This window comes from Indicator indicator, chromosome 7 (genome assembly GCF_027791375.1).
Source record: "Indicator indicator isolate 239-I01 chromosome 7, UM_Iind_1.1, whole genome shotgun sequence".
Lineage (NCBI taxonomy): Eukaryota > Metazoa > Chordata > Aves > Piciformes > Indicatoridae > Indicator > Indicator indicator.
In genome coordinates, this window is record NC_072016.1 from 33,233,379 (window position 1) to 33,250,194 (window position 16,816).

Genomic DNA, 16,816 nt, shown 5'->3' on the forward strand with positions numbered 1-16,816 from the left:
TTTCCTTCTCTTCTCCAGGAAAAGAAGGCTGCAGGGAGACCTTCAGTGGCCTTCCAGTACCTGAAGGGGCCTACAAGAAAGTTGAGGAAGGACTTTTTACAAGGGCTTATAGTGACAGGACAAGAGGGAATGTTTTTAACCTTGAGGAGGGTAGATTTACACTGGGTGTTAGGAAGGAATTCTTTTTGATGAGGGTGGTGAGACACTGAAACAGGTTTCCCTGGGAGGTTGACATGTCCCATCTCTGAAAGTGTTCAGGGCCAAGTTGGAGAGGGCCTGGAGCAACCTGGTCTAGTGGAAGGTATCCACGGCAGGGGAGCTGAAACTAGATGATCTTTATGGTCTCTCCCAACCCAAACCATTCTGTGATTTCCAGACAGATCTTGCCTTGATAAGACTCATGTTCTCTCTCAGGTGTCATTCACGAGAATCTTAAAAAAAAAAAAAAAAAAAAAAAAAAAAAGTAGCAGTGTCATGTAGTCTTCCTTAGGAGAAACCCACAAATTTTCATCACTTTGTTGTGATGTTCTGGGGGGACTCACTCTGGGCCTGAGCTTTGTTTTGTACCAGTAGAAAGTTCTGCACTTGGTTTAACTGGCAGAAGTAAAGATAAAATAAAGGAAAATGGAAAAATACCATAAAGAAGTCTGCAGAGATTTAAATATAATGGTCCAACAGAGCACTGTAACACCCATGCTGTGTCAGTGCTGGGGGGCTACCGGAGTACTTCAGACCAGAAAGGTGACACTTTATTTCTGTTGCTCTTCAGGATGTGACATTGTTGAATTGTTGGAAAAAAAAGGAAAGGGAAACCCATCGATAGTGAGTAACCAGCCTTTTGTAGTGGGCTTCTGTAAAAATACCACCCAGTCCTCTGACAAAAGCCTCTCAATCATAATCTTCTGGAGTTAATAAACACTAATTTGGAGGGCCTTGGACTAGATGACCTCTAAAGTTCCCTTCCAACTCAAACCATTCTATGAAACTTAGCATTTGGAAGTATTAGAAGAACAGGTAAAATGGGAGTGGAGGGATTTGGGAAAAGGGGAGAAGCAGGATTTTATGCCCATTCTTTTTTTCCAGAAGTTGTCAGAAATTTTTTTTTTTTAGTGATCAGAGAGCTGCATTGAGGAATAGCTAAGTAAGGGATACTGTGAAGCAGGTTAAAGTTGGATAAAATCAGGGAACTTGAAGGCAAATGTCAAGTTTGGTGAAACAAGCTGTAGCAGAAACATGCAAGGATTAAGTGCTGATCTGAAGTCAGGTAACATTGGAGCAGAAGCATGAGAAAGAAACAAGGATGTGTCAAAAGGGATTGTATCTGTAAAGTGAAGGGAAGGGAAGTGAAGAAGCCAGGCATGGTGAAAGCTCAGAGGACTGAGTAGTGAATCAGAGAATGCCATCACAGTGGGGGTTGGAAGGGATCTCTGGAGATCATCTAGTCCAACCCCGCTGCTAAAGCAGGGTCACCTATAGCAGGTTGCCCAGGACTGCAAAGTCCAGGCGGGTTTGGAATCTCTCCAGAGGAGACTCCACAACCTCTCCGGAGGACAAGTGTAACCTGGTGATGAAGCAACTCATGCTCAGAGGCAGTTTCCTGGACACATCAGGAAGAGGAAAATCTCTGTAAACTGAGACTCAGGGCAGTAGGACGCAAGGTGAACTCATTTGCAGTGGCAGAGGTCAAACATGAATGAAAGGAAGTGTGAGGGCAGAGAGTCATGGCCATTGCAGGGTGGAAGCTGTGGTGGCCTGTGGTCAGTGAGACCAAGGGCGACCGGCGGGTGGGACCACTGGATCAGGATGTGGCTAGACAGGGAGAGGGGGGGCCTGCCAAACTGATGATTAAATGCAGAGGGATTTGGAGGCAGAAGGTTATAGTGGGCTGTGAAGAAGTTGCTTGGAATTTTGGTGGAAGTCCAGGTTACTCTGTGGCTCTGCTTATCTCCATTGTCCCTTTAGACCTCTGGAATAGGAGGGCTTTGGGGTGTTTGGTTCGTGTGGTATTTAGGTCATAGGCTGGACTTGATGATCTCAGAGGTGTACTCCAGCCTCAATAATTCTGTGATTCTGTACATAGGAACTAAGTCATATTAAAAGCACAATATTTTTTTGCCGGTGTGACTTAAACCCTAATGCTTCCTGGCTGAAAACTGATCTGGATCTTCGAGCACATCGGGATGAGGACAGAGGATTTTGTGGTCTTTCAGAAGGTGTTTGTGGACCCCACAGCAGCAGCTGTACAAAGTGAGCTAAGAGAAGGTTAAAGGCGAGCTATTAATGCGTAGCACAGGATGCCATGCCCTTTTCCTCTGGGAGGAAGAGCTGGAAGTGCTGGAGTAGTGTGATTTATGAGGATCGTGCTCCCTCTCCTGGCTGCTGAGGGACATAAAAAAGTCAAAGGAATTTGAGGTGACGGTGAGAAGTGTAGAAGTTGTGACAACTATTATCTAACTGGCATGTGTCAGCAAGCATGCAGAATAGAGCAAAAGCTTCAGCTTTGAATTATTATACCTGGTTGAGCAGAAGGTTTTTTTCAAAGGCCTTTTCTGATAATAACGAGTTCCCTTTAAACTCTTTATCAGTGGCCTGGATGAGGGGATTGAGGCACCCTCAGAAAGTTTGCAAATGTTACTAAGGTGGGTAGGAGTGTCAATCTGCTGGAGGGTAGGGAGGATCAAAGAGGGGTCTGGACAGGCTGGATTGATAGGCCAAGATCAGTGGAATGAGGTTTAACAAGGCCAAATCGTGAGTCTTGCACCTGGGTAACAACCACCCCATGAACACTCCAGGCTTGAAGAAGAGTGGCTGGAAAGTGCCTGGTGGAAAAAGAGCTGGGAGTGTTGATCTGCAGCCAGGTGATGAGCCAGTGTGTGCTGAGGTGGCTAAGAAGACCACCAGCATTTTGGCCTGTGTCAGGAATAGCGTGGCCAGTAGGACCACTGTCCTACCCAGTGATTGTCCCCTGCTGTACTCAGCACTTGTGTCCAGAGAAGGGCAACAAAGCTGATGAAGGATCTAGAGCACAAGTCTTCCAAATATGGTTTAGCCTGGAGAAAAGAAGGCTGAGGAGAGACCTCCTGTCTCTCTACGACTCTCTGAAAAGGGGTTGGAGTGAGGTTGGGATCAGTCTCTCCTCCCAAGTAACAAGTGACAGGACAAGAGGAAATCATTTCAAGTTTTCTTCGTATGCAACAGGGGAGGCTTAGATTGGACATGAGGAACAATTTCTTTCCTGAAAAGTCTGTCAAACCTTGAACAGACTGCCCAGGGCAGTGGGGGAGTCCCCATCCCTGGAGGGATTTAAAAGCCATGTAGATGTGGTGCTGAGGTACATGGTTTAGTGATGACCTGGCAGTTCTGGGTTAGTGGTTAGACTTGATGATCTTAAAAGCCTCTTTCAACCAAAATGATTTTGTGATTTTGTAATTTTGATCTTACCATTTCAGAGCTGTTGCAGTCACTTTTTATATTAGACCCCTTTTGTTGCTGTCTTTGTGTGATAAAAAACATTTCTTATGTCACATTGAGTGTTTCAGCCCAGCACAAACACTCTAAGTTCCACCTGTGTTGTTGCTGTCACAATTCCTGTAATTCCTTAGAGCTTTTTGTTTGCTTTTGTTTCCCTTTCCAGTGCTGGTGTGGGTCGCACAGGCACATTTATTGTTATAGATGCCATCATAGACATGATGCACGAGGAACAGAAAGTTGATGTCTTTGAGTTTGTCTCAAGAATCCGTAACCAGCGTCCACAGATGGTTCAGACTGATGTAAGTGGGCTTTAATTGCTTGAAATTACTACTTTTGCAGTAAAAGAAGAACATGCTTCTGGTTTCTGTACTCTCACGGTTGGAGTACTTCTGTTGTGAGGACAGCCGGAGAGAGTTGGGGTGGTTCAGCCTAGTGAGGAGAAGGCTTCATGGAGAGCAGCCTTCCAGTATTTTAAGGGGTCTACAGGAAAGCTGTAGAGGGACTTCTTACAAAGGCACAGAGTGACAGGATGAACTGTAATGGCTCCAAAGTGGAAGAAGCTTGATTTAGATTAGATGTTAGGAAGAAATTCTTCCTTATGAGGGTGGTGAGGCACTGGAGCAGGTTGCCTAGAGAAGCTGTGGAGGCTCCAGCCCTGGAAGTGTTCAAAGGCAGGTTGGAAGAGGTCTTGAGCAACCTGGTTTGGTTAAAGATGGCCATGGTCATAGCAGGGAGGTTGAAACTAGACAATCCCTTAAGGTCCCTTCCAACCCAAACCATTCTATGATTTCCCCTCTATGATGTCCTGTTGTGTCGCACACCTAGATTAGATAATTGGATAAATGAAAAAATTCCAGTAGAAGGATGGGCTTGGGGATGAAGATACCTGTGTGTTAGTGTTGTGAAGACCAGCATAACACCCATCATCTTTAACAGATCATGCCCAGGTTTCCTCATGCACACCAGAGTGGAATTTTAGAGAATCAGTGAAAAACTCTGGTTTAACTTAAAGGCACTTTGATTATTAGTAAATTGTAGACCAAATGATAGAGGTAAAGGTTTCAGATCTGATACTTCCACTTCCTTGCTTTGCAGTACACTTACCTGGCTGGTTTTCTCTTGGTTCCAGATGCAATACTCCTTCATTTATCAAGCCTTACTTGAATACTACCTCTATGGTGACACAGAGCTTGATGTGTCATCCTTAGAAAAACATCTACAAACATCACACAACGCGGCACCAAACCTTGTCAAAATAGGGCTAGAAGAAGAATTTAAGGTAAGTATGAAAGTGCTTTGCCATTGGGCTTTAAGTGTGGAAATATTTGAGTAAAAAAGATACTTTAAAAGCAGGATAAATGTATCCTTAAAAGGAAAGGTCTATCAAAAGGTATGTGCTGTGAATGGGGACCCTGCTTAACATCACCATCTGCAAGGGCTCAGTCAAAGCTACATCATTTTACAGACCTTTTCCTATGTGGTTTCTGTTGTTCACACAATAAAAAAAATGGAATTGTTCTTTTAGTGTGGTACTAGATGCCAGATCAGATAATTCTGGATGAGGGAGCTGGATTGTCTGCACCTAATTTGCATCACAATGGGATTGCTACATCAACGAGGGTTGAGGGCAGGGAGAATTGCAGAGAATTTAGGCATCCTGTGCTCAGTATTCAGACTTGTAAAGAAGGGGGGCGGGGGAGAAGGTATTTCTGTTTCGTGGAGAAACCCCAAATGTAGAGAGCAGCCACAATGGCTGTTTGTGGTCATTGTTTAAAACAGACTATCCTGAGGAAACAGTTAGAACTTTTCTATGACTTTTGCTATGCTTAAGTATTTATTCTATATGTAGAATATATTATATATAAGTCTGAAGCTTTAAATGGCAGGACTGGACTTCTCTCTTTCTTTTAAGGAATAGGGAACTGGGAAAAAAATGATGTAGAACTAGGTCTGATGACGCAGCAACGAGCTCAAAGCTAAAAAATACTGGTCTGTCTATGGGAAGGAAGCAAATGAAACCTAAACATAAACTTTTTTTTCTGTTAGGGTGCTGGAGCCCTGCAGCAAGGAAGCCCAGAGGGGTTGTGGAATCTACTTCTCTGGAAAGATTCCAAACTCACCCAGACATTGTGATCCTGGGCAACCTAATGTGGGTGACTCTGCTTTAGCAGGGGGATTGGACTGGATGATCTCCAGAGGTCTCTTCCAACCCCCACCCTGTCTGGATTCTGTGAAATTAAGCTGATTGATCCCTGATTTTTTATTTGTATAATAAATATGCATTACTGAGATCTGGAATCTAGTGACCTTAACCCAAGTGAAAGATCTATCCATGTATGGGTGGGGGAAATAGACCCAAAGGGAGAAAGGCCTTTTACAAGGTCATCCAGTCTTTTGTGCTTCAGGGGATAGAATTCTACCATTCACATCTTTCACAAAACAGAACTCCTTTGATATTACTATTTTATGTAGTTATCTACTTTGCCTCAAATCCTAGTTTTTATGGTGTGATGACTGGAGGGTACTTTAGATGTGATACAGTTAAATGGAAGCAGCTACCATTGTGGGACTCTGTCAAAACATCAAGTATTCTACTTTTTCCCAGAATGTCTACAGTGATTTTTTGCTGTCCACTGTGCCAGACAGTGCAGAATCCTCTAAGTACAGGATATGGGGAGCAAGAACCTTTTCTGTTCCAGGGGCTTCTCATCTCATGTGTGTGTTTTATTACAGAAGTTAACAAATGTTCGGATAATGAAAGAGAACATGAGAACTGGCAATCTTCCAGCAAACATGAAGAAAGCTCGAGTCATCCAGATCATCCCCTGTAAGAGATCCACTTCTGAGCTAGAGAAAGAAGTGCTAGAAACACCCAACTATCCTAAAGCTGCCTGAGGGCACACAATCTCTCTCTATACATATCTATAGATATATACATAGACATATAGATATATCTGTAGATATATAGATATCTAGATCTTTCTATGTATCTATAGATATCTAGATATCTATAGATATATAGATCCATATGCTGACAGCAACAGATCTCTGCTGAGATAAATCAAGAGCAGAGATCCTAGCTGGCTTTGGAACCTGGAAATCAGCAAAATTCTAAAGAAAAAAAGTTCTGACTTCTCTGTCTGTAAAATTCAAATTATTTTAAAACCTGTAGAGGCTGGGCTTGGGTTTGCTTCATTTTCAGAACACTTCTGTTGTGGGGTGTTTCCTTTAGCTCTCCCTTTGGTTTTATTGTCCTCTCTTCAGGTCTGTCTGCTCTGAAGCTTCTAGAGGACTTACTGAGACAAACAGGATTATCATCTCCTTAAAAAGAGTAATGCCCTTACAAAGTGTCTCCAGTTTAATGTGTTTTTTACTTTATCAGTGTAAAATGAATTATGATCAGGTTGCCCAGAGAGGATGCCCCCCTCTGAAGGTGTTCAGGGACAGGTTGGACAGAGTCTTGAGCAACCTGACCTAGTGGAAGGTGTTCCTGCTCATGGCAGGGGTGGTTGGAACTAGATGATCTTTAAGGTCCCTTCCAACTCACACCTTTCTACAATTCTATGATTTTTCAGGGCTGAATTAAATAATTCAACCATTTCATTTTACTAAACCAGCACAGTTTCTGAGGGATTCTTTGCACACTCTGGATCAGCACTGAACGTCTGCACCTGAAAATGAAAGTTTCAGCTGCCCATATCCTGTGTGAATGGAGAAGCAAATGCAGAACAAGGCAGCACCCTCCTTCACATACCTTACTAAATACTGAACAGGATCTTTGAGACACTCACTGGTTGTCAGATAAAAGATTTTGTTCATTTTGTTGCATTTGTTCTTTCATAGTGGAACAGTCAACATAGTTAGCAAAAGTAAGACCTCTTTTGGAACAGGTCACCCAGGCAGGTGGTGGAGTTGGTATCCCTGGAGGTGCTCAAGAAACATGTGGACGTGGCACTTTGGGACATGGTTTAATGGCCACAGGTCACTGACTGGACTCCATGATCTTAGAGGTCTTTTTCAACCAAACAATTCTATGATTGTATGATTATTTTTTTTTCCAGATGATTTTAACAGAGTGATTCTGTCAATGAAAAGAGGGCAAGAGTATACAGACTACATCAATGCCTCCTTCATAGATGTACGTATGAAAAGTTTTATGTCTTGAAATCACAAGTCAGATATTTTGATGTCACTGACAAGTCTTTTTTTAGAGACACAATTTGGTGTTTGGGTTTAGCTTAGGAGAGTTTCTGAAAGAAAGGAAAAGTCAAGTCCAATTGCCCTTATAAAGTGTTGCAAATTTAATGTATTTTTTTACTGTATCAGGGTAAAAGGAATGTGGATGCCCCCTCCCTGGAGGTGTCAAGGCCAGGCTGGACAGGCCTTGAGCAACCTGGTCTAGTGCAATCTGGTGGGGAGATTGGAACTAGATGATCTTTAAGTTCCCTGCCAACACAAACCACTCTGATTCTAATTTTCCTTCCAGCGTCCTGTTGGAACCTGAACAACACTGTGTCTTGTTTTTATTTAAATATGAGAATTAATTATATCCTTAAGTAGTGAAACCCTGTTGAGGAGTGTGGATACTGCAACTGTGAAGATCACATCAGGATGTAACTACAACTGTGGCTCCAAAATTGAGTTAAATGTTAATTCTTTAGTAAAGCTAATTAATAGCTGCAGTGGTTCTAATCTCATGATGAAATCCTTTCCGTTGTCTCTTACTGCAGAATGTCATCCCTTCAGCCATAAAATACAAAACCCAGGATCGTGATTTTTTTTTTTTGGGGGGGGGGGGGGGATATTTCCTACATTTCTGGTAACAAGCAAGAACTGAGTGGGCTCAGTGACCCCAGGCTTGCAGCCACCATCGCAGTACCACAAAGCCAATCTCAGGGGAAGCAGCAGTTCAAGTAGGGATCTCCTCTCTGACCATCATCTTCTGTTCCTCATCACTTGCACTCACGTGTCATGCCGTAAGCAGGTGCTGGTGTCTCTCCACAGGGTTATCGCCAGAAGGACTACTTCATTGCCACCCAGGGCCCACTCCCGCACACGGTGGAGGATTTCTGGCGGATGGTGTGGGAGTGGAAGTGCCACACCATCGTTATGCTCACAGAAGTTCAGGAGAGGGAGCAGGTACGTGTCCCACAGCGAAGCAGTTGCTGTGAACACCTGTAGCAGATGAGCATGACAAAATATTTTTTTTGCCTACAAATGATAGAATCATTTTGGTTGTAAAACACGTTTAAGGTCGTTGAGCCCAACCATTAACCCAGCATTGCAGGGTCACCACTGAACCATGTCCCACAGGTCACACCAGCTTTTAAATCCCTCCAGGGGACTCCACCCTTGTCCTGGGCACTCTGTTCCAGGGTTTGACAGCCCTTTTGGGGAAGAAATTTTTCGTAATATCCAACCTAAACCTCCCCTGGTGCAGCCTAAGGCTATTTCCTCTTGTCCTGTCACCAACCTCACTCCAGCCTCCTTTCAGGGACTGGTAGATAGTCAGAAGGTCTCCCCTCAGCCTTCTTTTCTCCAGACTAAACAAATCCAGTTCCCTCAGTCACTCCTCACAAGATGTTCTCTTCTCCAGAACAGTTCAGATTCTTTCAGCCTGTATTCATAGGAGAGGTGGTCCAGTGCTCTATCATCTTGGTGGCCCCCCTCGGGACCTGCTCGAGCAGCTTTATGCCTCTCCTGTGTTAGGGGCCCCAGAGCTGGACATATAAGCGATACTTAGCTGCTGGCTGGAGTTAAAGTCCAAGACAGGACAGTGTAAATAACCAAAAATCATTTCAAGGCATGTTCCCAAATCTCTCTCAATTTTGCAGGAGAAATGCTGCCAGTATTGGCCATCAGAGGGCTCTGTGACTCATGGAGAGATAACGGTGGAAATCAAGAGTGACAGCCTGCTAGATGCCATAAGCGTCAGGGACTTCCTTGTTACATACAATCCGGTAATGTTTGTAAATTATAGGATGTAATTTTGCTTTGTTATTTGGTTTGTGGGTTTTGTTTCCATTTGAAGGCATTTACCAATATGATTATGTGACTTAAATGCTTGATTTTTCTATCTAAAAGTAAATGCTATTAATCAGCATCCAACACTGTATCAATGAAGAGGGAGTTTAGATTAAACATTTTTGCTTAAAGGCCCATGAAAATTTGAGTCGGTGTTGGTGATCATAGTGGGGTATAGGTTTGGGGTTGTTTTTATGTATTTTGTTAGAATCCTAGAATTGTTTTCATTGGAAAAGACCTCTGAGATCATCAAGTCCGACCACTCTCTAACTCTACAAAAGTTGGTGCTAAACCATGACCCTCAGCACCACATCTCTGCCTCTTTTAAATACTTCCAGGGATGGGGATTCCACCACCTCCCTGGGCAGCCTGTTCCAGATGGTGTCCCCTCAGACTCCTTTTCTTCAGGCTGAACAACCCCAGTTCCCTCAGCTGCTCCTCACAAGACCTGTTCTCCAGATCCTTCACCAGGTTTCATTGCCCTCCTTTGGGCATACTCACTTGCAGTGAGTCCCAAAACTGAGCCAAATATTCAAAGTGAAGTCTCACCTGTGCTGAGTACATGGGGTCAATCGCCTCTCTGGTCCTGCTGGCCACACTACTGCTGATCCAAGCCAGGATGCTGGTGGCCTTCTTGGCCACCTTGACACATGCTGGCTCATTTTCAGCTGGCTGTTGACCAGCACCTCCAGATCCTTTTCCACTAGGCAGTTTCTAGCTGCTCTGCTCCAAGCCTAGAGTGTTCAGGGCACTTGGCCTTGTTGAACATCATCCCATTGGCCTCAGCCCATTGATCCAGCCTCTCCAGATCTCTTCATAGAGCTTCCCCACCCTCCAGCAGATTAACAATCCCTCCCAATTTAGTGTCATCTGCAGTCTTTCTGAGGGTGCCTTGATCCCCTCATCCAGATCATTGATACAAAAGAGAATTGATATTAAAGAGAAATGGTCCCAGTACTGAGCCCTGGGGAACACCATTTGTTACCAGCTACCAACTGGATTTAATTCCATTCATTGCCACTATATGAGCCCAGCCATCCAGACAGACTTTTACCTGGTGAAGTGTCCACCCTTCCAAGCCACAAGCATCCACTCTCTCCAGGAGGATGCTGGATTAATCCCTCTTTGGCTTTAAGCACTAACAGGCCAGTAATGGTTAAGTTCCAAAGCATCAGGGAGTGTTGTGTTTCTTGAATGGGGTTGTTTTTGTGGCACTTTGGCTTAGACCTGTGCATGATGAAAACTCTCCACTGTTGCTACTCAGGATGAAGAATGTTTAAGTGTTAGTACTACCCAGATGAAACACCTGTGCAAATAAAAAGGAAAATGACAGGGGTAAATTATCAGCATATAGTAGATGGGGAGCTTAGAAATAGAACTACCAGGTCTGTGTGACCAGTATGTTGTGAACCAGTTGCAAACAGCCCCCCTCCACCATAATGGTCCAAAATTAATGCTACAAGTGTTTAAGGTAAGAAGAGTGTTTCCATTTTGAGGTAACAACTGGGTCAATCTGGTGTCTTCCTGCCCACAGGGCAACCAGGAGAAGCAAAGCAGGCTTGTTCGGCAGTTCCATTTCCATGGGTGGCCAGAAATTGGGATTCCTGCAGAAGGAAAAGGGATGATCGACCTGATTGCAGCTGTCCAGAAGCAGCAGCAGCAAACGGGCAACCACCCCATTACAGTGCACTGCAGGTAAGAGCTGCTGGTTCTCCCCACCACTGCCTATGGAACCATCTGGCTGGTTCTCCCCACCACTGCCTATGGAACCATCTGGCTGGTTCTCCCCACCACTGCCTGAAGAACCATCTGGCTGGTTCTCTCCACCACTGCCTAAGGAACCATCTGGCTGGTTCTCCAGTCTGGCAGCTTTTACAGAAGTTTTTCATTGTGAGGGAGTAGATGGCACCCTTTAAAAAACAAATAGAAAATAAGAATTAGGAGGAAAAGATGGGGAAAAAAGACAACTTGGATGACATTAAGGATTTGTGACCTGTCTTGCGCTAAATAAGTGAAGTGATTACCTTAATGGTGGTCTTAATGGCTGGAATTAAACAAGTGTGTTATTAATTTGAGGTCTTGTAGACTTGCACCTGAGTTTTGCTGAATGCTGGGATTAGGAAAGTAAAGCTGTAGGTTTTTGTAGTGCTGTGTAATACACCCACCAATGTAGTGCTCAAATGTTCTGCTGAGATCTCAGTGTTTTTACAAACTATCAGGAGAATAAAACATATCCCTAATGGAAGCAGAAAGCAAAGTGGATCTGTCCTTGAAGCACAGAGAAAATAACACCTATGTTAAAGCTAAGAGGTAGCTTATGTATGACTTGATAAGTGAATCACAGAATGGTGGGGGTTGGAAGGGACCTTTGGAGATCATCCAGTCCAACCCCCATGCTAAAGCAGGGTCACCTACAGCAGTTTGCCCAGGACCACAATGTCCAGGTGGGTTTTGAAAGTCACCAGAGAAGGAGACAATACTCAAAATCCTTTAATTAATGAATTTAAAATATTAATATGTGTGGGCTTAAAGGATTTGCTAAAAGCATGTTTTCCACCTCTCTCCTGACTACAGTAAGCAACTTTATGTATTCACAAATTATTGCAGTTTCTTTTGTTTCAGTGTATTTGACTTGTATTTTGTCCTTACATCTATTTCATGGAACCAAACTGTGTTTCATACAATCACAGAATGGTTTGGGTTGGAAGGGCATGGGTAGGGACACCTCCTGCTAGACCAGGTTGCTCAAGGCTCCATCCAATCTGGCTTTGAACACTTACAGGGTTGGAAGTGTTCCTATCAGCATCTTCTCAAAATAAATGAATAAACCAATGCGTGATGATGTCTGTGTGCAGGTTTACTTCATGTCTTCAGATCCTCATATTTTGGCTACTTGAAGCCTTTTCTAAAATGCTTCACCCATGGGTTACTCTGGAAACCCCAAATGGCTACTAGAGATTAGCTAATTATAGATAAATATGAACTCTTTTGGATGTTGTGTTTGTCTGATGAAAGTGATTGTCTAAAGGGAATAACATGTCTAATAAATCAGACCTGTTCATTTCTTCTCCAACGAGACTTTTAATGTATCCACCTGAGGACACATCCAGTTGCACTTAATCTTTCCATAATGCTTGTGCTTCTCAGATTGCTTTGTATTTGACAGGAGTGCTGGAGAGGGACATGTTACAAAGGCATGGAGTGACAGGACAAGGGGTAATGGCTTCAAACTGGAAGAAGCTGGATTTAGATTAGACATTAGGAAGAAATTATTTCCCACGAGGGTCGTGAGGCACTGGAACAGGTTGCCCAGAGAAGCTGTGGAAGCTCCAACTCTGGAAGTGTTCAAGGCCAGGCTGGATGGAGCCTTGAGCAAACTGGTCTAGTAGGAGGTGTCCCTGCCTATGGCAGGGGATAGGAACTAGATGATCTTTAAGGTCCCTTCCAAGCCCCAAACCATTCTATGATTGTATAAAATATAGGTTGGTTCCACGAAACAGATATAAGGACAAAATATGAGTCAAATACACTGAAACAAAAGAAACTGCAGTTGGGAGTACATTAAGTTGCTTATTGTAGTTGGGAGAGAGGTGCAATGTTGCTTTTAGCTTCTTCTGTGTACCATAGCCTCACATGTAGTCTTGCCTTAGTTTATCCTTATATCAATACATCTCCATGAGAAATCGATAAATCACAGAATGGTTTGGTGGGGAATGGATCTCTAAAGGTCATCCAGTCCAACCCTACTGCAGTCAGCAGGGACATCTTCAACTAGACGAGGTTGCTCAGAGCCCCAAACAACCTGATCTGGAATGGTTTCAGGGATGGAGCATCTACCACCTCTCTGGGCAACCTGGTCCAGGATCTCACCATCCTCACTCTAAAATATTTCTTCTTCTCTCTTGTCTTAAACTGCATATTACAGTTTCAAACCATTAGCCCTTGTCCTGTCACAACAGGCCCTGCTAAAAAGTCTGTCCCCAGTTTTCTGATCAGCCTCTAAGTATGGAAAGGCCACCAGAAGGTCTCCCTGGAGCCTTCTCTTCTTCAGGCTGAACAACCCCAAATTGTTTAGATTTGAAGAGTCATTAAAATCATTGCAGTTGGATAGGACATTTTCCATCAAAGTGCTTTGGAGTAATAATAATAGTAATAATAATGCTTTCATATCCATCCACATGCAGAAGTATTAATCAGAACCTATATGGGTTTGATCACATGGTGTCTTCTTTGCACCATAGCCAACTTTTACAATTGAAATTCTAAAGAGGTCTCCCCATCAAAAATAGATCTGAAAACTGAGTGTGGAAGCACCAAAAGTTGTCTTTGCTAACAATTAATACAGATTTGAGGAAACGTCTTTGCCAGGTCATTATCTGAGTCTGAGATACTGGCTCAAGTTGTCACCATGCTGCTACAGCCAGCTCAGGGTCTCCCACATGAGTACAGGAGCTGCCAGTAATGAGCCTTTATTGGTTTCAGTTTGGCTCTGACTTAATTTCATTCTGACTCCGTTCCAGCATAGCTGAGGTGAGAAACTAAGGCAAAAAATCATAGAGTCATAAGAAGGGTATGGGGTTGAAAGGGAACCTCTGAAGATCAAGTCCAACCCCTGCCAAAGCAGGTCACACAGGAACGCATCCAGACATGTCTTGAAAGGAGTCTCCACAACCTCTTTGAGCAGCCTGCTCCAGGACTCCATCAACTTCATAGTAAATAAATTTTTCCTCATGTTGAGGTAGAACTTCCTGTGTTCCAGTTTGTATCCATTGCCCCTTGTCCTATCACAGACCACCAATGAAAAGACACTGGCCCCTTCTTGATACCCACCTTTCAGGTATTTATAAATATTAGTAAGATCCCCTCTCAGTCTTCTCTTTTCCAGTCTAAACAGACCTGGGTCCCTCAGCCTTTCCTCATCAGACATGTTCTGGTCCCTTTTTCATTGGACACTCTCTAGTATGTCCCCTCTTAAACTGGGGAGCTCAGAATGGGACACAATACTCCAAATGTGGTCCCACTAGAGCAGAGCAGAGGTGGATGAGAACCTCTCCTTGACCTGCCATCCACACTATTCTTAATGCACCCCAGGATGGCACTGGCCTTCTTGGCTACAAGGGCACATTGCTGTCCTACAGATAAGAGCAGTACTTCATGGAGCTGCTTTCCCGCAGGTCAGCCCCTAATCTGTACTGGTGCACAGTGTTGTTCCTCACCTCCACACTTAGAATGAGTAGAAGTTGGTTAACAATTATATTTGTCTCTTCCCTGTGACTATCATTTCTCTTTTGCCCTACTGTATGCCAAGCAGTTGTGTCTGTGTTGCAGTGCTGGCGCTGGAAGAACAGGTACCTTCATAGCACTCAGCAACATTCTGGAGCGGGTGAAGGCTGAAGGGCTCTTAGATGTATTTCAAGCTGTGAAGAGCTTAAGACTGCAAAGGCCACATATGGTGCAAACACTGGTATGATATTTAACAGTCTCTGGGTGTCTCTGTGTTTGTAAATAGTCTGTGGGAGGAGAACAAAAGGAGCTTTTTGCAGGTGGACATAAATTATGTATGCCGGTGCTGTGTGGACAAGGTATTATCAGAAATCTCTGGTTTTGCAGACTTTTTTTTTTAATGGCATTTCTAAGTATGCAGCTTGGCCAAACATTCTGTGTCTTTTGAGTCTTGGAGGTGAGAAAACATACTAAGTAAATGCATTGTAAGCTCAATTGTTCTTTCTTACCTTAAAATGTCTGGGCTTAAATTTGGCTTGGGGTCTGCTGTGGAAAGGGAGAAAGGTCTTTGACTTCTTTAAAGTCATCTACAATATACAAATCTTAGTCTATAAACTTTTCCCTATTGAATAGGCATGAAAATATTTTTCTGAGGTTTAGTTTTTTGACAAATACATCAAAATACAAAAAATACATATCTATCTGCATCTATATTTATATATATATATATATAATTGTGCCAGGGGAGATTTAGATTAGATATTAGGAAAAATTCCTTTCCTGCAAGAGTGGTCAGGCACTGGCCTCTCTTTAGCTCTTGCTGAGCATTGAGAAGATTGCCTCTGGGTCTGCTCTTCTCCAGGCAAAACAGCCCCAGGTCTCTCAGGCTTTCCTCCTCACAGAGACGCTCCAGGCCCCTCAGTGTCTTTGTAGCATCCGCTGGACTCTCTCCAGTAGTTCCTTGTCCCTCTTGAACTGGGAATCCCAGAATTGGACCCAGCACTCCAGATGTGGCCTCGCTAAGACAGAGTAGAGAAGGAGGAGAACCTCCTTCAGTCTGCTGGCCATACTCCTCCAGGCACAGGAAGCTGCATAATTTGAGAAGACAGGTCTAAGAACTGATTCAGTTCAAGAACTATCATGTAGAAAGCTAAAAGGAGTACTTTTAACTGAGGAGCAAGAGTCAGCCTGTATTTGACAGGAGGGGAAGAACCATTGCTGCTGTTTTTTAAAATGAATCATGGAAGGGTTTGTGTGGGAAGGGACTTTAAAGATCATCTAGTTCCAACTCCCTGCCATGGGCAGGGATATCTCCTACTAGACTAAGTTGTTCAGGCTCCATCCAACCTGGCTTTCAACTCTTCCAGGGTTGGAGCCTCCACAAGTGCTCTGGGCAACCTATTCCAGAGTGTTTCCTCACCACTCTCACGGGAAAGAACTTTTTCCTAATGTCTAATCTAAATACATGGAAATCGATTCACTGGAAATTAGAACAGACCAATCCTCAGCTACTGGTCATTAGAACACAGCGCTAGGATTTTCTTAACTATGATTCTTTTCCAGTCTGATGCAACTCAAACACATTTTGATACCTTTTTATTGCTTTTCAGGAACAGTATGAATTCTGCTACAGAGTGGTACAAGATTTCATCGACATATTTTCGGATTATGCTAATTTCAAATGACACCCCACCCCCCCCGCCTTATTTTTTAAGTTGTCTGTATAAAGAGTTGTATATTCTGTTAATTTATTCCACAGCAGTTTGATTGTTGACTTTTCCTGTAAATAGGACCTTGTGTTTGCTCTGAAAAGTTGCATTTTGCTGTATAAAGTTATTTCTTTAAATATAAATATCTTCTAAAGTATAATGTTCATAGAGAGTATATCACTATGAGATGGTTTAGGGATCTTTATTCTAAAGAACAGTAAATTTAACTCTGGAGGGCTTATTTCTTTGCATTTTTCTCCTTATAAATATTTATCAATATTATTATCACCCAGTTCTTGAAACTGTACACAGGTGATTTACACTTCATACTAAAAAACTGTGGTACATATGTTTAAACTAAAGATGTTTTGGCCATAAACTTTTCTTCA

At 43.2% G+C, this 16,816-nt stretch overlaps 1 protein-coding gene across 2 annotated transcripts in view; it reads left to right on the plus strand.

Moving 5' to 3' along the window:
* Window positions 1-16,406, plus strand: part of PTPRE (protein tyrosine phosphatase receptor type E) — a 33,743-nt gene extending 17,337 nt beyond the window's left edge. For both annotated transcript variants that reach the window (XM_054382508.1, XM_054382509.1), the window contains exons 11-19: window positions 3,635-3,770; window positions 4,601-4,750; window positions 6,205-6,298; window positions 7,533-7,609; window positions 8,476-8,610; window positions 9,306-9,429; window positions 11,022-11,190; window positions 14,824-14,959; window positions 16,329-16,406. In XM_054382508.1, coding sequence (XP_054238483.1) covers window positions 3,635-3,770; window positions 4,601-4,750; window positions 6,205-6,298; window positions 7,533-7,609; window positions 8,476-8,610; window positions 9,306-9,429; window positions 11,022-11,190; window positions 14,824-14,959; window positions 16,329-16,403 — 1,096 coding nt within the window. In that variant the 3' untranslated portion in view covers window positions 16,404-16,406. The remainder of the gene's footprint in view (window positions 1-3,634; window positions 3,771-4,600; window positions 4,751-6,204; window positions 6,299-7,532; window positions 7,610-8,475; window positions 8,611-9,305; window positions 9,430-11,021; window positions 11,191-14,823; window positions 14,960-16,328) is intronic.
* Window positions 16,407-16,816: the final 410 nt, after the last annotated feature.